Source organism: Macaca fascicularis, chromosome 1, assembly GCF_037993035.2.
Source record: "Macaca fascicularis isolate 582-1 chromosome 1, T2T-MFA8v1.1".
NCBI classification, from domain to species: domain Eukaryota; kingdom Metazoa; phylum Chordata; class Mammalia; order Primates; family Cercopithecidae; genus Macaca; species Macaca fascicularis.
In genome coordinates, this window is record NC_088375.1 from 38,515,918 (window position 1) to 38,539,299 (window position 23,382).

The 23,382-nt window shown below is 44.7% G+C and overlaps 1 protein-coding gene across 3 annotated transcripts in view; it reads left to right on the forward strand.

The window, feature by feature from the left end:
* Positions 1–23,382, forward strand: part of LOC102136518 (major histocompatibility complex class I-related gene protein) — a 31,713-nt gene that overhangs the window by 2,902 nt on the left and 5,429 nt on the right. Inside the window, exons 1-4 of one of the 3 annotated variants that reach the window (XM_045399932.3) lie at positions 7,731–7,874; positions 9,447–9,646; positions 21,873–22,133; positions 22,823–23,098. In XM_045399932.3, coding sequence (XP_045255867.2) covers positions 22,019–22,133; positions 22,823–23,098 — 391 coding nt within the window. In that variant the 5' untranslated portion in view covers positions 7,731–7,874; positions 9,447–9,646; positions 21,873–22,018. Of the gene's footprint in view, positions 1–7,730; positions 7,875–9,446; positions 9,647–21,872; positions 22,134–22,822; positions 23,099–23,382 lie in introns of those variants that run through there. The other 2 variants (XM_045399840.3, XM_015446040.4) reach the window with 2 other exon arrangements.

Here is a 23,382-nt window from a genome sequence, read left to right on the forward strand (position 1 = left end):
GAGGATTTGATTTAGGGTGAATGTAAATTAGCTGTTAGCATGTCAGTTGTCCCCACCAAACAGTAAACTGCTGGAGGGACAGGATACTACGTTAATGTTATTACCACCTAAGTGCCTGTTATGTCCTCTTATTATCTATTCCATGAATTTCTTAATTGGACCACATGTGACAGGTCAGAGTTTTATACGTAGTAATAGAAGATAGAGGACAGAAACTTGGGAAATTCCCATAATTAGGGGATTTAGAAAAAGCACCAACAATGGAGATAGTGGAATGTCGAGATATAAAATGTGTGTGTGTGTTTGTGTGTGTGTGTGGTGTTCCTTTCTTTAATGTGTCACCCTCCTTTACCCTCTATTGAGTTAGACCTTGGCCTCTGCTGCCCCCAACGAAAGGGAAGCTATGGCTAAAATGCAAGGAGAAACAAAGGGAGTTATTTCTCTCTTCTTCTTCTTCTTCTTTTTTTTTTTTTTTTTTCATTTAATAGGACCCACGTCCTAGCATAAACAATAGCTTGGGAAGAATACTCAGCAAAAAGCCATCTCTTCCCACACCCCCACCCCTACCCCATCCCCAACCCAAAAGAATAATTCAAATTTCTCAGGGAGTAAAAAATCAAAACAGTGGTTGTCTTGGGGGAGCGAGTTTGACTGGGAAGGGAAACTTTCTTGGGTACTAGAAATGCTCTGTATCTTGACGGAGTGTGTGTTACATGAGAGTGTCATTTGTCAGAACTCCTCAAACCGAAACTCTTAATTGGACTTAACTTCTGTTCATTTTTCTGGGGGAGGTTGACATGCCAACACTGAGCTTTCTGTAGAGTTCTGAGCAGGCAGCCAGGAGAACTTCTGGTTCCTGAGTGAGTCTCCAAAGTTAGGAGAGTGAATGAGGAAGGCAGCACACTGGGTCCTGCAATGCATCTTCTGCAGATATAAGGAGATGGCAACACAGAGAATAAGGCACAGGCAGCCAAATGAGCTGAGGATCAGAAAGGAGCAAGCCATGTCGCTGGGGATGCCAGGATAGACCTGAGAGGGATTGCAGTGGGTAGTCACCCCCTGCCCCTAGAAGCTGCGGGAATGCCATGACACCCCTACAAGGGGATCTCCCCTACTCTAAAATGAAATAATGACACTCAGCCTGTTCCCTCACTAGGTTGTTGTAAGGAACAACTGGATCATATGTTGGAATAATTTTTTATTTTTTAAATTTTAATTATGAGGCCAGACACCGTGGCTCACGCCTGTAAATCCCAGCATTTTGGGAGGCCGAGACAGGCGGATCACAAGGTCAAGAGATCAAGACTATCCTGGCCAACATGGTGAAACCCTGTCTCTACTAAAAATACAAAATTAGTTGGGCTTGGTGGTACATGCCTGTAGTCCCAGCTACTTGGGAGGCTGAGGCAGGAGAATTGCTTGAACCTGGGAGGCAGAGGTTGCAGTGAGCCGAGATCGCACCACTGCCCTCCAGCCTGGCAACAGAGTGAGATTCCATCTCAAAAAAAAAAAAATTAATTGTGGTAAAATACACATAACATAAAATTTACTATCTTAACCATGTTTAAGTGTACAATTCAGTAGTGTTAAATATATTTGCCTTCTTGTGCAACCAATGTCCAGAACTCTTTTCATCTTGCAGAACTGAAACTCTATACCCATTAAACAACTCCCCATTCTCCCCCAACAATCTCTGGTAACCACCGTTCTACTGTGTGTCTGTATGAATTTGACTACTCTGGGTACCTCATATAAGTGGAATCATACAGGATCTGACTTTTTATTATTTGCTTCTTTCAGTTAGCATGATATCTTCAGGTTCATTCATTCATTCTGCATATTGCAGAATTTCCTTCCTTTGTAAGCCTGACTAATATTCCATTGTATATATACCACATTGTGCTTGTCCATTCATCCATCAGTGGACATTTGGCTTTCTTTTACCTTTTGGCTATAATGAATAATGCTGATATGAACACAGGTGTACAAATATCTCTTTGAGACCCTGCTTTCCATTATTTTGGATATATACACAGAAGTGGAACTGCTGGATAATATGGTAATTCTATTTTAAATTTTTTTTTGAAGAACAGTCATATTGTTTTCCATAGTGACTGCACCATTTTACATTCCTACTAAAAGACACAGGCATTCCAATTTCTTCACATCTTCATCAACACTTGTTATTTTCTAGGTTTTCTCTTCCCTTATTGTAGTTTTACTAATGGGTGTGAGGTGGTATCTCACTATGGTTTTGATTCACATTTCTTTAATAATTAGTGATGTTAAGCACCTATTCATGTGGTTATTGGCCATTTGTATATCTGTTTTGGGGGGTGGGGAGAAATGTCTATTCAAGTCCTTTGCCCGTTTTTGATTGGGTTGTTTTGTTTTTGTTGAGTTCACCCTAAATCCTTCTTGAAACAAGGTAAAGAAAGGGAGAAAAGTGTTAACATAGATGTAAGGTATCATACTCTTCATCATTATCCAACCTTTTAGAAACCCTGATATGCACGTACGTGTTCCAGAACATTCCAGGAAACATTCACTTATGTTAAGTTCCGTTGATCTGGCTATGACTGTCTATGTTTCCTACCTCCAACCACAGAAAATATCCATACACATATCGAAAACACACTGGTCATGATTTATTTCCTCTTCTTGTTTGTTACCAGCACCTCCACCATTGTCACCCTCTACACACTGATTTAAAATAAACAAGGAGGAATTCCAGTCAGTTTACATATTCAGCACTAAGAAATGATGGAGAATTTATGGAACATCCATTTGGTGGTCATTAGAAATATTGTTTAAAAGTGTGTAATGACATAGGAATGGCTTGAGTAAAAATAGCAAGACACAAAATTATACATATGATACAGTTTCAGCTCTGTTCTTTCTTATACATTGAAATGTTTTGGTACATAGAAAATTTTTACACATAGAAAAAAGAAATGTATTTAAAGTTTGTCAACTACTACAATGAAATATTTACTTGGATAATCAGAAATACAAAAAGTTTTTTAAAAAGAAGAGAAAAATTAATAAAAGAGAAGTTAAAAGCCAAGTGACCACATATGAAAAAGTACATCAAAAGTTAGCAGTTTTCATCCTGAGCAACATGGCAAAACCCCATCTCTACAAAAAAATCCAAAAATTAGCTAAGTGTAGTGGCTCATGCCTATGGTCCCAGCTACCCGTGAGGGTGAGGTGAGAGGATCACTTGAGCCAGGAGGCAGAGGTTGTGTGAGCCATGTTCACGCCACCGCACTCCAGCCTAGGTGACAGTGAGACCCTGTCTCAAAAAAAAAAAAAAAGTTTTAAATCCTTTTTAGAATAAGGCAAGTTAGGAAGGTATGACTGAATGGAAATTGATGAGTACTGAAAAGCTGAAATACATTATTGGAATTCAGTGCATTTCTTGATAAGACAGTGGATTTGAACCACTGTAGTAAGGGGAGGTATGTTCTTTAGCATCCTTTGTGAATTTAACTATGTATAAGGAAAGAAAAATCAACTCTGTGTTGGCAAACTGGTTCATTGCCATAATAGTACTAGTGATTGCTAATGTTTATGTACTATGTACCAGGCATTGTGCTAAGTGACTGATATGGTTGGGCTGTGTCCCCAACCAAATCTCATCTTGAATTCTCTTGTGTTGTGGTGGGAGGGACCTGGTGGGAGGTAATTGAATAGTGGAGGCAGGTCTTTCCTGTGCTGTTCTCATGATAGTGAGTAAGTCTCATGAAATCTGACAGTATTATAAAGGGGAGTTTCCCTACACAAGCTCCTCTCTGCCTGCTGCCATCCACGTAAGATGTGACTTGCTCTAACTTGACTTCAGCCATGATTGTGAGGCCTCCCCAGCCATGTGAAACTATAAGTCCAATAAACCTCTTTCTTTTGTAAATTGCCCAGTCTTGGGTATGTCTTTGTCAGCAGTGTGAAAACAGACATATATGGTGACACACATGCACTATCTTCAGAGGCTCCAGAATCCCCATATGGGGCAGGTTTGAGAATGTAATTTGGTTGGAGAGCAGGGCTAAGGGACTTGAGGTGGCATAGGAGACCCACTGTCTTTTCTTAAACTATAGGTTTATTTGGAATTGCTTAAGAGAGCTGATGGCGATTATGCATGTGTAGTAATAGTGCTCTAAAGCCCCAAAAAGTGACAAGTCACTTCTTGGTTCCACCACTGCTGATTTCATTGAATCCTCACAATAACCCAGTAAGGCAGAATCGGTTATTACTCCCATTTTCTACATGAGAAATCCCAGACTTAGAGAAGTTAATAATTTGGTTAAAGGTCACATAGGTAGGAAATGTCAGAGCCTCATTTGAAAATAAGTCGGACTCCTGAACCCGTGTTCTTTGCTACGGTATTCTACTCCCATTCGTACAAGGACTAGCCTTGGCCAAAAGTTGGCAAATGGATTTTACCTACCCACAGAAAATGGCTCAGATCAGACTCGACACACACACACACACACACACACACACGCACACTCTTCTACTGAATTAAAAAAGAAATAGCCAAGGGGAAACTACTGATTAAATATAATAAAATATATTATGTTGAAAACAACATTATTTAACAAGCAAGACCTTTTCACTAACTTGATAATTCATCATTTGGTTTTCGAGGATGAATTGCACTGACTACAAATGAGTCAGATTCCTCAGAAGGGTCTTAAAATACATATAATAAATCAGGTATTAAAAAGCCAAACACATAAAGGGATTTGTGATGAACAGGATAAGCACAACCCACTCTGAAAAGTGCAGCCTGAGATTTAAGTTTAGACTATTGCTCAAAGGGGAGGCTTGTTTTTCCACAAAGAGAATGCAAGGGATTCTCCCTACCTCAGTGCCCCCCAGCTTAGTGGGGCAGTCTTACCTGTCCTTGAAGATCTTGGTCGCAATTGGATCTATTAAAAATTTTAAGGACTATTAAAGCTATGCTATTAAAAACTGCATATTAATGTTGGAAAACATCAATTTGAAAAGAATTTACAAAGTACTATTAGGATGTAAAACCCTTTTTTGGTAAAATGAACAAATAAAGATATGCTTATATGCAGAAATATGTAGTCAGCAAAACCACTGAAAAGAAATACACTAAAATATGTTAACAGCAAATTTTTTCCTCCCTTCTCTTCCCTTCCCTTCCCATATCTCCTTCCTTCCTTCCTTCCTTCCTTCCTTCCTTCCTTCCTTCCTTCCTTCCTTCCCTCCCTCCCTCCCTCCCTCCCTCCTTCCCTCCTTCCTTCCCTTCACTCTGTTGCCATGGTTGTAGTGCAGTGGCATGATCTCAGCTGACTGCAGCCTTGACCTCCCAGGCTCAAGTGACCCTCCCACCTCAGCCTCCTGAGTAGCTGAGACTACAGGCGCGTGCACCACACCTGGCTAATTTTTTGTATTTTTAGTAGAGATGGGGGTTTCACCATGTTGCCCAGGCTGGTCTTGAACTCCTGGGCTCAAGCAATCTGCCCACCTCAGCCTCCCAAAGTGTTGGGATTACAGGTGTGAGCCACCATGCCTGGCCAACAGCAATTTTTTCTGATGTTCTGATGGGTGATTTTTATCTTATTACTTTCTGGTTTTTTGTGTGTATTTGCCTGGTATTCTGGATTAAATTTACTAATTTGCAATTAGAATAAAATGACTTAAAATGAAAGACATTGGTCAGGTGTGGTGGCTCACGCCTGTAATCCCAGCACTTTGGGAGGCCGAGGTGAGTGGATCACATGAGGTCAGGAGCTTGAGACCAGCCTGGCCAACATGGCAAAACCCCATCTCTACTAAAAAGACAAAAGTAAGCCGGGTGTGGTGGCGCATGTCTGTAACCCCAGCTACTTGGGAGGCTGAGTCAGGAGAATTGCTTGAATCCAGGAGGTGGAGGTTGCAGTGAGCCGGGATGGCACCACTGCATTTCAGCCTGGGCGACAGAGTGAAAGACTCCATGTCAAAAAAAAAAAAAAAAAAAAGACATCATTGCCATACCTACTTTTTAATGTCAGTACAGCAGGTTATGGTATGGAATGCATTTTTGGAACAAGATATTAACAAAAATTCAAAGGAACAAATACACGGCCATGGAATTCCAGTACTGAGAGACATTTGGGAATATTGGGGGAGTTTTCCAAAAGAGGGACCCAGGTGACCATATTTGTTAAATGAATAACAAAAGGAAACAGAAAGAAAAGGAAGAGAGAAGTACAAAGATCTGAGAAGAGAAGGTGCCAGGGGCTGCTGAGAAATGGCCAAATGTTAATTTCATTATTTGGCTTCTTATTTTATTCTGGGTAAAGGTAGACCTATTAGTTTCCTGTTGCCACCATAATAAATTACCACTAACTTAGTGGCCTCGAGCAATGCAAATTTATTCTTTCAAAGTTCTGGAGGACAGAAGTCCAAAAATGTGTCTTATCAGCTGAAATCAAAGTGTCATGTTCCTTCTGGAGGCTCTAAGGAGAATCTCTTCCTTCTCTTTTCTAGTTCTAGAGGCCATCTGTGTTCCTTGGCTCATGTCCTTCTTTCAGCAATGGCATCACTCTGACCTTTGCTTCCATTGTCACATCTCCTCAACTCTGACCCTTTTGCCTCCCTCTAACAAGGCCCCTCTGATTACACTGGGCCCACCAGATTATTCAGAATAGCCTCTTTGTCTCAAGATCCTTAATTTAATCATATCTGCCAAGGGTTTGGTTTTGTTTTGTTTTTGCCATTTAAGGTAACATATCCACAGGTTCTGGGGATTAGGACGTGGACATCTTTGAGGCAGACATTTCCCAACCTACCATACAAGGAAACCAGTAGGTAAGGTTCTACTACCTACTAAATGCATCATAAACAGCACTTCTTCTAATCCTTCAACAACTCTGTGAAATATATGACAGAATTTGCTTTTAAAGTTCAAGAAATCAAGCCTTGGTGCAATTTGCGATTATGCCCATGGTTAAATAGTGGGGAGGCAAACCCAGGTCCCTGAACCCAGCTCAAGCCTGCCTGCCTCATGGCCCTGCCTCCATTCACCTCTCCCCTTCATGTCTACTTCCTCTTTCCTGTCTGGGCCTGTTCCCCAGCTCCCTGGACAAGCTTAAGCTGCTGTTTTCTAGCTTGTCATGTGCTCCTGATGACAGTGTAGCCACAGGTTGATCTTAGCAATTGCTGATTGAGCGAGCTGAGTGGCTGTCCCTCAGAATCTTCTCTTAGGCCTTTCTCTTGCCTTCCTTTATTCAGTAAGTGTTTTGAGCTTATTGTGCTGGGTGCTAGAGTAGCAGGGAGGACAGACCTAAGCTGAAGATTACAGGACAATCTAAGTGACACCTGCTATCTCAGACATAGAGACTACAGCATCATAGGGAGCCAGAGCAGGGAGTTCCAAGCACTGGGAACTGTGTGACTCTTTCTTATTGACCCTTAAGCAAAAACCTAAGCTCCAGGGAAGCAGAGGCAGCAGCTTGAGCTCCCTGATTGACCAGATACGATTAATCTTTGTTTCTCTGTGCTTTGAACATGACTGTGCTCCATAAATATTAAAAAGTTGGGAAGAGGGGTGAAGGCAGATACACCAAAAGGAGCAAACAGTGTCTGAAACCAGCAAAGGGTTAAAAGTTACCAAAGAAGGTGCTCATGCTTTCGTTTTGTCTTTTTTTTAACCTAGCAACTGATGACATTGCATATTTTCCGCTGTTCTGATTGGGAGAAGGCCCTGTGTGTCACTCAGTTGCTAAATCACCCAAGAGGTTCTCAGAAGGGACCTGTCAGTTTTAGGTTTAAAGAACCCAGAAAGAGAAGGACTATAGGGGAACTGATGGTGTTCTTGTTACCTCTCGTCGTTGTAGTAATGGTGAAGCACAGCGATTCCCGTGAGTATCCCATGTTCTTTTCTCTCCTAACTCCAAGTTGAGGCAGCCTAGAAGGAACAGCTTTTCTTCCTAAAACTTGTGGCAAAAAACATAGAAGCCAGGGGCAGAAAAGTGTATGTATTACACTCAGGACTCCAGGAGCAATGGACTACCTGAACAGTTTCCCAGTTCATATTTGTAAAATTTTGATATCACCACCTTCTGAGGGAGGGGGTTCTAGAAAGACTCTGGAACGTCCCCACTTTCCCTCTGAGCATGGCCTCCTTTCTTTTCTGCTCATATTTTTTCTTTTACTTTTGTTTCTCCTCTTTTCTAACTTCCAGAGTCTCATGAGGATGTAGTCAGAGTTTCAGGGGCGTTAACAGTGGAGCAGATCCATTGTTCAGGTTTATTTATGTTTTCCCTCCTCAACACAAGCCCTACCTGTAACAAAAGATCCAAGAAAGATAAAACCATGGCTCTGGCTTTGTTTACTGGCAGTGAGAAATATTAATCAAGTAGAAGGGAGAGTTTTTCACTGGGGAGCTCAAGTCACTGGGGAAGCAAATGCCTTCTGTTGCCTCAAATAGGCAAAAAGGCCCATGGGCTAGAACCACCAGGCTTCTCTGCCCTAGGCACCTGCTCTCTGGGCTGAGGACTGGTATTGGTGGGCAGTGTACCACCAGTAGACTTGGCCACCACCATAGGTGTGACTGATGGACATGAGAGGAAGGAGTTCTTTCAAATCACCCATGCACATAGAAAGTGGAATGATTGACAATGGAGATTTGGAAGGGCGAGGGGGGTGGATGATGAGAAATTATTTAATGGGTACAATGTGTGTTACTTGGGTGATGGATACCTTAAAGCCCCAACTTGACCATTACACAGTCTATGCTATAATAAAATTGCACGTTTACATCGTAAACTTACACAAATTAAAAAATTTAAAAATCATATGGCTGGGAGTGGTGGCTTACGCCTGTAATCCTAGCACATTGGGAGGCCAAGGCAGGCAGATCACTTGAGGTCAGGAGTTTGAAACCAGCTTGGCCATCATGGTGAAACCCCATCTCTACTAAAAATACAAAAAATTAGTTGGGCATGGTGGTGCACGCCTGTGATCCCAGCTACTCGGGAGACCGAGACAGGAGAATCGCTTGAACCCAGGAGGCGGAGGTTGCAGTGAGCTGAGATCATGCCACTGCACTCCAACCTGGGTGATGGAGTGAGACTCCCTCTCAAAAAAAAAAATAAAAATAAAAAATTCCATGTGTTAATTGTTCAAATATTGATTGATGGCCTACTATGTGCCAGGCACTTTGCGGGATATGGCAGCAAACAAGACAGACATAGTCTCTGCTTCCATGAAAATTTAATCCAGAAAGTCTCATCATTTATGGGAAAGATTGGGGGTGAGGGTAAGAGGCAGAAGATGAAAGAGGAAAGGAAGAGGGAGGTAAAGGGTGATATTTTTGGAAGTAAAAAAGCTTATATATTACCTACATGTGATTCTCAAAGAGCTCTCCAATAATATGGAATAATATTCCTTAAACATATTGTCTCCTATGACAATCTCACTATTTGTGGTAGGTGAAGAAAATATCCCCATTTAAAGATGAGGTCTAGATTTTTCTCTAGGCCTAGAGAGTGACCACATTCAACATAAGGAACAACCTGAAGGAGACTGCAGATCTTCCGGCCCTCGGTCCAGGGCTGTTCCACAATGTCACTGCACCTCTGGGTGTGAAGACTTGTCGCTTTGGTAATTGGAGGGACAGGAAATAAAACAAGTAAGTTATAAAGGCAAGGGAAGGTCACTTGGTGCTGGCTGTTCTCTTTTGACTTCTTAGAGTGCGTCCTTCTCTGTTCTGTTCTGTGTCCTTGAGGCTGACTGCTAGACTGCATCACCTAGATTCTCTTGCAAACTGATTTGTGCTTGGGTTCACACAATGGGAGACACTGAAGGGAGAGAGGTCAGAGAGCAGGGAGGAAAGAGAGGCTGGGATACATCTTTCTTGCTCCTTCCCCACTTTCGGTAATGTCTTTGGCAGTAGCTGTGTTCTTCTGTAATGCTGTCTTTCCTAAATAACCCGTTCTTCATGGTTCTAGCTCCCATTGGGCTTCAGTAACAGTATTTGCTGTTTTTCTGTCTTAAGCCCTAGGGGTGATAATGGCTTCCCATAGTTGTTAGCCTGCGGGTGCCCATCATCCTTGCTTGTTCCTTTAACCTTGACCATATCTCTGCAAGGAGTCCCATTAAGGTCTCCTCACATGACCCATCTGGCTTGAAGGCTGTTTCCTGCTAGGACCCTAACTGAACATTCCTGGGCTTTGAGGGACACTGGCTGGGAAAGGATGAGATTATGAAAAAAGACCTGGTCTACTTGGTATTTATGCCTAGTGCTAGCCCTGAATGGGAGCTATATACCAGTAATACGTGGGGAAACACAGGAGGAGATACTGAAGTGTTGTGGGCATACTCCAGGAAATGTCAACATAACTCCAATATCACTTTCAGTGTGTTGCTTTCATCGACCCCATAGCCTGCAGTTGACTCCTCCTTCCTTTGTGCTCCCATAGCTCCTGTTCACAGTTCTATAATTTTCCATTTACAAAAATCTTCCCTTTGAGGCTCTCCTTAAAGACAGAAAGAGATAGCTTCATTTTCTTCTTATTTCTCTGGTACTACCTAGTGCCCAACAGGCACTTAGTAAATGTTTGCTGGGTGAATTTATGTTCAGAGGTAATATCCCTAAGAAATCACAGTTATTTGACTCGGAGCCGTAGAAAGCTTGGGCAGTAATAATGACTGCAAATTCAAAACTGTGGCTTACTGTAGTTGCAGGATTTGTATTAAAAAGGTGTTTTGTGCTTTTACAACTCATCTTGTTCTTCATTTCAGCCTGCGTGAAACTGTGAATTGGTGATATGGGTGGGTGTAATCAGACTGGGGGCTGGCATGAGATTTCTCATTCATAGCCATATGTGGTTTGTGTGTTTCATCTTGACATAACCAAGGTCAGTCTCTTGATATTACTCATAATTTCATGGCTGTATCAATCTGCTATATCAATCTACTTCATGAATGGTGGAGTCCTTCACAGGCGAGGTCTGATGATGGATAAGCTCCATAGGCTGCCAACTGGGCTAGTGTTAAAAAACAGACTTGCATATTATCTGCTTAGAAGTGACCTTGAGTTCAAAGAGTTAACATGAGAAAATATGGGCGTTTTCTACAGACTTTATTAGATAGACTTCAGTCTGTTTCCATGGAGCTGTTGCCAAGGTACAGGCCATAGAAATTTCTCCAAGACAATGTTTCACTCCCTTAAGGCCCTCTTCTTAATTGGCATTGAATCTATCTAAATTTGAGAAATTCAGCTAATTTGTAAATTTTTCTTTTGACTAGTTGAAATAGCTGCCTATCCTCACTTGACCGGAATCCTCCTACCCCACAGTATTGCTAAGAACTGGAGGGAAGGAACCTAAGTTAAAGATCGAACACATGACTATTTGAACACTTATTTTAGGGAACTCAAATTGAAACAGATGACAAAGGATGTTTTTTCTGATGTCTGAATTTATATTTATTGGGGAAAATCTTTGAAGAGTATACATATTAAGTCACATTTTGTTATAACTTCAAAGGATCATTTTAGAAGACTAAAATTTATAGAATTGGGATTTTCAGGGAGACATGAGACATATAGTCATCATTGTGTACAGAGAGTACTGAGGGAAAAACGACAGCAGAGCTCATTCATTCGTTTTCCAAAACTCCACATGGTCCTACAGGGCTCACTTCCTTACTCCGTTCACATCTCTGCTCAAATGCCACCTGCTCTGGTCCCTCTATCTAAAAGATCAGGCCTCCTCTCCACTCTCTCTTTTCTCTGCTTTACTTTTCTTCATAACCTTTATCTCCACCTGACCTTGTATTATATATGCATTTATTGGCGATCTCCTGTCTAGAAATTAGCTCAGAGGGCTGGGACTTTCATGTGTTCCAGCAGCTAGGACTGTGCTTCCAGCAACTAGGACTGTGCTTACTGGACATTCAGAAAAGAATAAACCTATATGAAGTGAGACACTGGCAACCTTCAAAAGGGTAGCCTTAGAAAAGTAGCTCACAAGCCATACTTGTCACAGTCGCCACTTTTATGCTCTCAGTAAATTCCTGTAGTTAGACAAGTCATTAGAAGAGGGGACTAATGGTTCTTGCTGCACATAGAACCATCCATAAACATGGTCTGAGATGTGTCCAAAGGTCCCCTTAACTAAAAACATCGCCACCTACTTCTCCCCTCATTCCCACGATGCTCGAAATTCCAAAGAGTAGTTCCCAGGAATCATCATCATTTTGACCTTATTAAGGCATTGGACTGCTTGAGAGAGCCAGCAAATAATCAGACTGTGTTGACCTGGTTATCCAATCAGGACTCACGGCCACCTGTGTGTATGAAGGTCTGGAGCCTGTGGCCCCAGGGACTGGGCAATCAGAGGCAGTGAGTCATCCTTGACACAAGGGGGCGGGAGAGAGCAGTGATAATCCAGGGGCTGGAAGCCTGAGACAGCCTGGCCTAGGAGGCGCCCCCTACACTAGGGAGAGTTGGGTAGTCTTAAGGTAGAGGGGCTTCCCATGGAGAGATCACAGTGTGATTCCTGGTTCCTTCACTTACGGATTCTAAGGATGATCTTGAGCAATTAATATCTCTGCACCTGTTTTCTTTTCTTTTTCTTTGTTTTGAGATGGAGTTTTGCTCTTTTTGCCCAGGCTGGAGTACAACGGCACGATCTCGGCTCACTGCAACCTCCGCCTCTGGGGTTCAAGCGATTCTCCTGCCTCAGCCTCCCGAGTAGCTGGGATTACAGGCATGCGCCACCACACCCAGCTAATTTTTTGTAATTTTAGTAGAGACAGGATTTCTCCATGTTGGCCAGGCTGGTCTTGAATTCCTGACCTCAGGTGATCCGCCCGCCTTGGCCTCCCAAAGTGCTGGGATTACAGGTGTGAGCCACCATACCTGGCCTCTCTGCACCTATTTTCTATCTGTGGGTTGGAATTATAAGACCTACCTCAAAGGTTTGTTAGAAGAATAAGTGAAACCCGTGTTTATTAAGGACTTAGAATGGTACCTAACACGAGGTACGTGCTCAAGAAACAAATGCAGTTGTGATGACGATGATTAAGATGCTGCTGCCCTTTATGCCTCATTGAAAGCCCATCTGATCTGCCACCTTCTCCTTGGAACATTTCCCAGTGGATCCCTTCTCATGGGACCACGGTCTCTCTTCTCCGACTGGCTGGAGCACTCCATTGGTATTCTTTTCTGGCACTTGCTGCTTGTTGCTGTGTGTGGTGGCATTGCATTTATTTGTTATGTGCTTTAGCTCCCCAGTAATACTGTAAGTTCCTGGAGGAAAGGGCTGGTATCTGATTTGTTCTTCTCTTCTTAACATTGACTTGAATTCCTTGTACATAATAGACACTAAATAGATAAGAATTACCCACATGAGGCTGGGTGCAGTGGCTCACACCTGTAATCCCAACACTTTGGGAGGCTGAGGCGGGTGGATCACCTGAGGTCAGGAGTTCAAGACCAGCCTGACCAACATGGTGAAACCCCGTCTCTACTAAAAATACAAAAATAAGCTGAGTGTGGTAGTGGGCGCCTATAATCCCAACTACTCAGGAGGCTGAGGCAGGAGAATCGCTTGAACCCGGGAGGCGGAGGTTGCAGTGAGCCAAGATCATACCATTGCACTCCAGCGTGGGTGTCACAGTGAGACTCTGTCTCAAATAAAAAAAAAAAAAGAAAGAAAGAAAAGAAAGAAAGGAAAAAAAATTGCCCTCATGGATGAATGTGTGAAAACACTTTATCAATTATTTTACAATCCAGTGATTTTCACATTCTTTTGTAAGAATGGCCCAACTGGTTAACGGACAGGTTAAAGGAAACATGATTTAGAACTATCAAGTAGCCATTGCACCTGGCCTAAGAGCTGTTTGGTTGTGTTGTTCTGGTTCTCCAGCACTATCTGTCAGAAGCTGATGAGACAGGGCAGGAGATGCCCTTTGAGAAGTAGCTTGACTGGCTTAGACAGAAGACCAAATTCTAAATTGTATATTTCAGCTTAATAAGTGAGTTGGTGCTGACGATCTGTTCATCGAAAGGGAGAGAGAGACTTAATTTCAAAATTATTAGGGCAAGAAAAGAGAAATGGAAGATTAGATCAAATGATATGAAATTACCATTTTTGTAGGTCAAATATTGGCCTTTCCAAATGATTCGAAATCTGATTATCTCTGCCACAAATCCTGGTTGGATATAAATTATCACAAGGTTTAATGTACTATGAGAGAGAGGGTACCTGGACTTTTCCTCATCTTTTCTGTTGTGAGTTATTGACTGAACATGTGTCAATCAACTTCCCACCACAGCAGAGGTAACATTTTAAAAGCCCAGCCAGGAGCAAGCATGACTTGTTCCTGTGGAGGCACCAGATGGGTAACTGGGCCCATGGCAAATGAAGAGGAGAAGGCTGTGATGTCCTGGATCAGAGCCACGCTGGGCTGAACCAGTGGTGGATGGGTGTGACTGACAGAGCGAGTCCAGCCTTTCGGGGCCTGGACTTTGAAGTCAAGGCTGGCTGGTGGAGAACAACTGTTTCAAAACCAAGAATCAGAATTAGATTGAAGTTGAAAAAAAAAAAAAAAGGAAAGACACAGCCAGGCACTGTGCCTCATACCTGTAATCCCAGCACTTTGGGAGGTCAAGGCAGGGGGAATCATGAGGCAGGAGTTCAAGACCAGCCTGGCCAACATGGTGAAACCACATCTCTACTAAAAATACAAAAAAATTAGCTGGGTGTAGTAGCAGACACCTGTAATCCCAGCTACTTGGGAGGCTGAGGCAGAAGAATCGCTTGAACCTGGGAGGCAGAGGTTGCAGTGAGCAGAGATCGTACCACTGCACTCCAGCCCGGGTGACAGAGTGAGACTCTGTCTCAAAAAAAAAAAAAATATAAGACACAATACTTACTTGGATAGTATTTTCAACAGATCGTATTTCTCTCTATCTACCTCTTTTAACTTCAGATAATGTAAATTCTTATGAAAATTACATTTTTGTCAGAAGGCAAAGTTACATGAATTGTAAATATTATGTTTGGAGATGATGCTGGTGATACTTACCTGCAATAAATCCTGCTATTGGGCACTAATGCCCCAAGTTGTTAATACTGGAGGGTTTTTTGCTTGTTGGCATCTACCAGGAATGTAGACCCCAGAGATCATAAAAATAGAAAACCCAGATTCCAGGGGGTGTTCTACACCAACCCAGCTTAGCTCAGCAACACAGCATCTTTTTTTTCTTCCTGCTTTTTTCTCCTTTCCACATTCTCTGCCTGGAGTCTGCTCTCTGTGGGTTTTTTTTTTTTTCCCATGAATAACTGTGGAAGTGATTCCTCCCTCTTTCTTTTCCCCTCACTCCCTCAACTCCAGCCACAAGCCTTTGTGCTGCTCCTGGAATATGCCAGGCATGTTCTTTCCTGGGGCCTTGGCATGGCCCTTCTTGCCCAGACTGCTGTCCCCAGATACCTGCCTGTCTCCCCAACTCCTTGCAGGCACTTGCTCAGAATTCAGCTTTGTGGGAGACCTTCCTTAACAGGCCTTCCTTTTTTAAATAGTGTTGCCCATTCCTCTTTGCAGTTTTATTTTTCTCCACTGTATTTTAAAAAAATTATATATTTTATTTTGTAGTCTGTCTTCTCCACTTCCCCCCACTAGGGTATAGACTCCATGAGGGCAGACATTTTTATCTGTTTGGTCTGGTACAAGCTTAGGGCCTAGAAGAGTGGCTGTCACAGAAAAAGCACTGGATATACAAATGAATATTAAGGAAGTGTGAGAACTAATATTCACAACTTGTTCCTCCTTTTGGGGCCTCCTCCTTTAGACAGTTGCATTCCTCCAGAGTAGCCACAAAACTTTCCAGATGTGAAAAAATAGAGCTATTTCAAAATCAATTGCAGATTTGCATATATATATAGAGAGTACTTTTTGCAGATCCTAGATTGCAGTTCAACTCTCCATTCACCAGCCTTCCCTTGAATCAAAAATAATTTTTTTTTTGAAATGGAGAAAAAAAAAATTTGCTCTTGTTGCCCAGGCTAGAGTGCAGTGGCACGATCTCGGCTCACCGCAACCTCTGCCTCCTAGGTTCAAGCGATTCTTCTGCCTCACCTCCTGAGTAGCTGGGATTACAGGCATGCGCCACCACACCCAGCTAATTTTGTATTTTTAGTAGAGGCGGGGTTTCTGCATGTCGGTCAGGCTGGTCTTGAACTACCGACCTCAGGTGATCCGCCTGCTTCAGCCTCTGAAATTGCTGGGATTACAGTTTGAGCCACTGCGCCCAGCCAAATCAAAAATATTTTTTAGGGGCTGGGCACAGTGGCTCACGCCTGTAATCCCAGCACTTTGAGAGGCTGAGGCGGGTGGATCACGAGGTCAGGAGATCGAGACCATCCTGGTTAACATAGTGAAACCCCGTCTCTACCAAAAATACAAAAAAATTAGCCGGGTGTGGTGGCAGGCGCCTGTAGTCCCAGCTATTCGGGAAGCTGAGGCAGGAGAATGGCGTGAACCTGGGAGGCGGAAGTTGCAGTGAGCCGAGATCGCGCCACTGCACTCCAGCCTGCGCAACAGAGCGAGACTCCGTCTCAAAACAAAAACAAAAACAAAAAAAACCATATATATATGTGTGTGTGTGTGTGTGTGTGTGTATATATATATATATATTTTAGGCCAGGTGCAGTGGCTCACACATGTAATCCCAGCACTTTGGGAGACCAAGGCAGGTAGATCACTTGAGGTCAGGAGTTCAAGACCAGCCTGACCAACATGGCGAAGCCCCGTCTATACTAAAAAAAATACAAAAATTAACCGGGCATGATGGTGGGCGCCTGTAATCCCAGCTACTTGGGAGGCTGGGGCAGGGAAAATTGCTTGAACCAGGGAGGCAGAGGTTGCAGTGAGCCGAGATCAGGCCACCGCACTCCAGCCTGGGCGACAGAGCGAGACTATGTCTCAAAAAAGATCCAGGTTAAATAGATTCATACTCATTTCAGCATATTTCATTATTCCAAACCACAGAAATAAAGTGTTTTACCAACAATTTAATTCACCAAATATTTACCAAGCTACTACCATGTGCCAAGCTCCCTGTGCTAAGCTTTGCAGGAAATACAAAGGAAAAAAGCTAAGTCCCTGTTCTTAAGTGCTTTAAGATTGAGAAGCAGATAGAAGGTAGTAAGCAGAGGGAAACAGAAGGCAGAATCTGGTAGCTATTGGTTTTACAACAGAACTCATGCTCTGATGCAATCTCTGGTTCTTGTTTGCATAAGAACCAACACTTTTATGAAGAGGCTCTCATGACCACCCCAGAGGCTTCCACTGTCTTCCCTCCCAACCCAAGCCCCTACCCACCACAGGAAGGGAAGAGGGAAGTAAAAGGTCAAAGCAATACAGAGGGACATTGGGACCTTATGCTGCCCCAGCCTGTGGGAGGCCAGCCTCCATCCCGTTCAGTATTGTAGCTAACATGCAGGATAACACCTGCAAGAGAGGAGCCCATGGGGTGGGGATACCTACTCTGAACCCTACCAAACTGCTACACCCCAGCTCCAGCAACAGGGAGAAAGAAGTGCTAACAATGATTTTACAGAACAGGTACAATCAGTTGCTGGGCATGGTGGCTCATGTCTCTAATCCCAGCACTTTGGGAGGCCACAGTGGGAGGATCACTTAAGGCCAGGAATTTAAGACCAGCCTGGGCAACATAGACCCTATCTCTATTAAAAAGAAGTGGTGACATGTGCTTGTAGTCCCAGCTACTCAGGAGGCTGAGGTGAGAGGACCACTTCAGCCCAGGAATTCAAGGCTCCAGTGAGCTGTGATCATGCCGCTGCACTCCAGCTTGGGCAACAGAGCAAAACCCTGTCTCACACACACACGCACACACATACAATAACTAGTACAATCAGTTGCTCTGGGAGACACCTCTCAGGGCCTCCTGTTTCTCCTAGTAGGCAAGGTAAGGGTACCCTGGCCTTGGGGTGGTCAATTCTAAAAGATAACCTGCACGTTATGAGTTATTTCATAAGCAGTTTTAGAGAGAAGAAAAATATAAACCAACTTGCTTGCACAGAAGCTAACCCAACTATTTAACTATTTTGTGAGCTGATTTTGTTGTTGTTGTTGTTGTCGTCTGATCTTTTTTCTTTTTTTCTTTTTTTTGAGACAGAGTCTCTCTCTGTTGCCCTGGCTGGAGTGCAGTGGCACGATCTCGGCTCACTGCAAGCTCCGTCTCCCGGGTTCACACCATTCTTCTGCCCTCAGCCTCCTGAGTAGTTGGGACTACAGGCACCCGCCACAATGCCTGGCTAATTTTTTTGTATTTTTAGTAGAGACGGGGTTTCACCGTGTTAGCCAGGATGGTCTCGATCTCCTGACCTCGTGATCCGCCCGCCTCAGCCTCCCAAAATGCTGCGATTACAGGCATGAGCCACCGCGCCCGGCCTGATCTTTTTTCTTAACTATATGCTTATAAATGAGGAGGAAGGAATGAATATCATTAAGTGGTATTCACCCTTGCAAGGTTCTCTATAGTGGCAAGGGCCGTGTTAGAAGATCCGAATGTAGGGGAGGTCCTAAAGGTGATGGCAGCAGCAGGTTGAGCAATCTGGAAAGACTTTGGGGAAGTGTTGTGTAGTACAGCTGTTAGACACAGGCAAGAGAAGCCTGCGGATATGGCCCCACATTCAGAGAGCCCCACTCTGGCCCTCTACTACCTACATCCCTCCCCACAGAGCAAGGAATGCGTGAGGCTGAGGAGAGGTGGTCACCCTGTGTCTGGGCCCCTCCACTCTAGACCAGACTCCAGGCACCCAGGAACCTAGAGTTCCCCACTCAGCTAACTCAGAGCTGATGAGGTTTACACAACAAACTCTCACTTGGCCCATCCTCCTAAGGGTGGACTGGCTGCCCTTGAGGGCCCTGCTAGGCCCGAGGGGTGGCCAAGAGGTAGGAGGATCACTTAAGTCCAGGACAAGTTCAGACAAGAGGCAGTTTGTGGCCTGAGCCTGAATAAAAAAGTGGAGGTGTTTAATTGTGGGAGGCCCTTGGCAGTGCTGGAAGGAGCAAGAAACAGGAAAAAGAAGAGGTGAGTCACAGGCTGAGGGCTAGGGACTGGCGGGAGAAACCAGCTTTCTCTGTGCCGCCCCATTCAGGCCCAGAATTTCACACAGAGTGAGATTTTTTAATTTGAACTTGGCCTTCAAAGCCATACAAAGGGCAGTCTCTCAAGGTGGGGGGATAGAACATATTTCACAGTTTGTTAGATTGATTTATTCCTTTTAAATATCTGGATCTCTGGTATGTGAGCCTCCATCTGTCATCTCGACTCAGCCATGAAATTTTAGGGATGATCCTGGAAATGTTTTTGGAGATGGGTTTTGAGGACTGGGAAGGATTTAGATGGGTTAGAATAACAGGAGATAACGGGACAAAAGGCTTGGACATGGGCATCTGCAGACACCAGCAGGCAGAGTAGGGGAAGAAAGCCATTGCGGCTGCATGCCTTCTATTTGCCAGCTTTCGTGCGTGGCATAGGGTGCTTAGCTTTCTCAGCCCGGGCTCCACCTCCCAGGCACTGCCTCTCCCCAAGACGCCTGACACTGTGCTCCAGCCTTCCTAGGCCATCTGGTTCCCATGCACGCCCCGCCTTCTCGCGCCTCCTGCTTGCACATGTGGTCTCTGCCCTGCTCCCCCTGCCCTCCCTCCTGTATCCCCTCCCAGCTCCTCTGCCTGGTCACCTCCTACCTGTCCCTGAGACCTCCCTAAGACGTCACCTTCTCTGGAAGTCTCTCCTGAAGGCCCACACCAGCTTGGATCCCATACCACCACCCATAATGCTACCTTGAAACCACTTTGTCAGGCCCTAAGCTTCTTGGACAAGCTGAGAGAAGTTCGGCGTGGCAGCAGCAGAGAGGACCAAGCAGTTTTGTTTCATTTTGGTTTACTTTTAACCCTTATTACAATCCTTGTAACTAGTAAGAAGAAAAAGTGGAAAAAGAATGAGAAAATGGTTAACAGAGGTGGTTTGACATAATAGGAAAAGCACTGTGCTTAAAAAAAAAAAAAAAAAAATTCGGCTGGCCACAGTGGTTCACGCCTGTAATCCCAGCACTTTGGGAGGCCGAGGTGGGCAGATCATGAGGTCAGGAGTTCGAGACCAGCCTGACCAACATGGTAAACCCTGTTTTTACTAAAACTACAAAAATTAGCTGGGCATGGTGGTGCGTACCTGTAATCCCAGCTACTCAGTAGGCTGAGGCAGGAGAAACACTTGAACCCAGGAGGCAGAGGTTGCAGTAAGCCAAGTTCACGCCACTGCACTCCAGCCTGGGTGACAGAGTGAGACTCCGTCTCAAATAAATAAATAGGCTGGGCGTGGTGGCTCACACCTGTAATCCCAGCACTTTGGGAGGCCAAGGCGGGCGGATCACGAGGTCAGGAGTTTGAGACCAGCCTGGTCAATATGGTGAAACCCCATCTCTACTTTAAAAATATACAAAAATTAGCTGGGCATGGTGGCACGTGCCTGTAGTCCCAGCTACTCAGGAGGCTGAGGCAGGAGAATCACTTGAACCTGGGAGGCGGAGGTTGTAGTGAGCCGAGATCACACCACTGCACTCCAGCCTGGGCGACAGAGTGAGATTCTGTCTCAAAAAAATAAAAAATAAATAAAAAGTAAATAAAATAAATAGGCCAGGCGTGGTGGCTCACGCTTGTAATCCCAGCACTTTGGGAGGCCAAGGTGGGTGGATCATGAGGTCAGGAGTTCAAGATCAGCCTGGCCAAGACGTTGAAACCCCGTCTCTACTAAAAATACAAAAAAAATTAGCCGGGCATGGTGGCGGGCGCCTGTAATCCCAGCTACTCTGGAGGCTGGGGCAGAGAATTGCTTCAACCCAGTAGGCAGAGGTTGCAGTGAGCTGAGATTGCGCCACTGCACTCCAGCCGGGGCGACAGAGCGAGACTCTGTCTCAAAAGCATAAATAAATTAAATTAGGTGAATAAATAAATTTCGACTGGGCGCGGTGGCTCATGCCTATAATCCCAGCACTTTGGGAGGCCGAGGTTGGCAGATCATGAAGTCAGGAGTTCGAGACCAGCCTGGCCAACATGATGAAACACCGTCTCTACTAAAACTACAAAAAATTAGCCAGGCGTGGTGGTATGTGCCCGTAATCTCAGCTACGTGGGAGGCTGAAGCAGGATAATCACTTGAACCCAGGAGGCGGAGGTTGCGGTAAACAGAGATCGTGCCATTGCACTCCAGCCTGGGCGACAGAGCAAGACTCCGTCTCAAAATAAATAAATAAATAAAAATAAAACATTCTCAGGAACCCGGAGTCCATAGGAGAGTTCTTGTTCTGAATGACCTGGTGTATGCATGCATGTGTTTGTGTGCCTGTGTGTATATGCCCACATGTGCACACACACAGGTGGAGTGGGGGTCCTCATTTATTCACCAGAGGATTCTTCGGTAAAAGAAGAGGTCTGCGTTATCAGGGTTTTCAAGCCTTCAGAGTTCTCGAGGGTTCCCGCAGGGACAGCTCCCCCTGTATCCCCAGTGAGTGTTCTTCCCCCTTCCCCCTACAACCAGAGCAGCACTCTATATTTTGTCTACAAGTTGAGATTACCTATAAAATTCCATCCTGCATTTGCAAACTTGAACAAGAAAGGCTCCAAGTCACTGGGCTGGAGCTCTGTTCTTGTCCAGGCCCTGGTTCCTGGGTTCTATGGTTCTATAAGCGAAAATGGCAGCTGGGGCCTGGAGGCCTGGGTATAGCTGAGTAGAGAGCACTCGTGTGGGGCTAAATGAATGCAGTTGAAGAATCTGGATAGTCTGGGACCCTACATGTCTTCCTTCTTTGCTTCCTTCCCAGGGACGCACTCTCTGAGATATTTTCGCCTGGGCGTTTCGGATCCTGGCCATGGGGTCCCTGAATTTATTTCAGTTGGGTATGTGGACTCACAGCCTATCACCACATATGACAGTGTCACTCGGCAGAAGGAGCCGCGGGCCCCATGGATGGCAGAGAACCTCGCGCCTGATCACTGGGAGAGGTACACTCAGCTGCTGAGGGGCTGGCAGCAGACGTTCAAGGTGGAACTGAAGCGCCTGCAGAGGCACTACAATCACTCAGGTGTGCATGCGGCAGAGATGGACGCTTCCCCCACCCTGCAGAGGGCCCTGGGCTGACCTCCAATGACCAATGCTGACTTGCACCTGCTGTGGCTTTCGGCAAAACCTGGGAAATCCAGTTGGTGGAGTTTAGGGACTCCCATCTGCCTGTGCATCTTCTGAACTGTTCCTCTCTCCCCCAGGATCACTCTTGTCATTTGTCCTACCCACTCTTCCCCATCTCTGTATTCATATCCACATCCCATTTCCACTCAGGCTTCTGATATGCATCTCCTTTCCCATTCTAAATTTGCCTATTCTGTATCTCACTTCCTGGTAGCCAGGCCTAGTGACTTGCTTATGCGTAATGACAGTAACTTTCCCAGGGGTATTTCTGGCTCCTCTATCTCTCTCCCTCCTCCACTGCACTCAAAATAGCCACAAAGCTTATCAGTCATTCCCATTACAGGATAATTCCCCAAGGTGGGAATTAGCACACTCCTTTGACAGGCAGTATATACTTCACAGATACCTGCTGTCAGGTGGGCTTCCATAAGAGGGACCTCCTGGGGACTCAGTGATGCCACAGCAGGCCTGGAGGGTGACATACTGTAGACCAGAGGATGCTTCCAGCCATGCCCCCACTCCCAGCACTTGAGAGTCCACCTCTGTCCCTGTGTGGACCCCCGTGGGCTTGCATGTGTGTTCCAGGGTCTCACACTTACCAGAGAATGATTGGCTGTGAGCTGCTGGAGGATGGAAGCACCACAGGATTTCTGCAGTATGCATATGACGGGCAGGATTTCCTGATCTTCAATAAAGACAGCCTCTCCTGGCTGGCTGTAGATAATGTGGCTCACACCGTCAAGCGGGCATGGGAGGCCAATCAGCATGAGTTGCGATATCAAAAGAATTGGCTGGAAAAAGAATGTATTGCCTGGCTAAAGAGATTCCTGGAGTATGGAAACGACACCCTACAAAGAACAGGTAAAGAGAAAGAGAAGGTCTCATTCCCACATTGCCTGAACAACTGTTTCCATACGTAACTCTTTTAATCTAGGTTATATCGACTGTATCCTGAAAGCCATCTCTTTAGTTGGCCTATTGTGATATTGGCTAGAGCCCCCATGAGAACTTTCCCTGGTTACTTTTGAGCAGCATCTTGACAAGATTTGACAGTTCCCCTTGTCTTGACAGAGTGGAGTACCTCCAAGGGCACCTTGTTTTGGGGGGGTCTATTGAGGCAAATTCTTCCGTCAGTGATAAGCTGG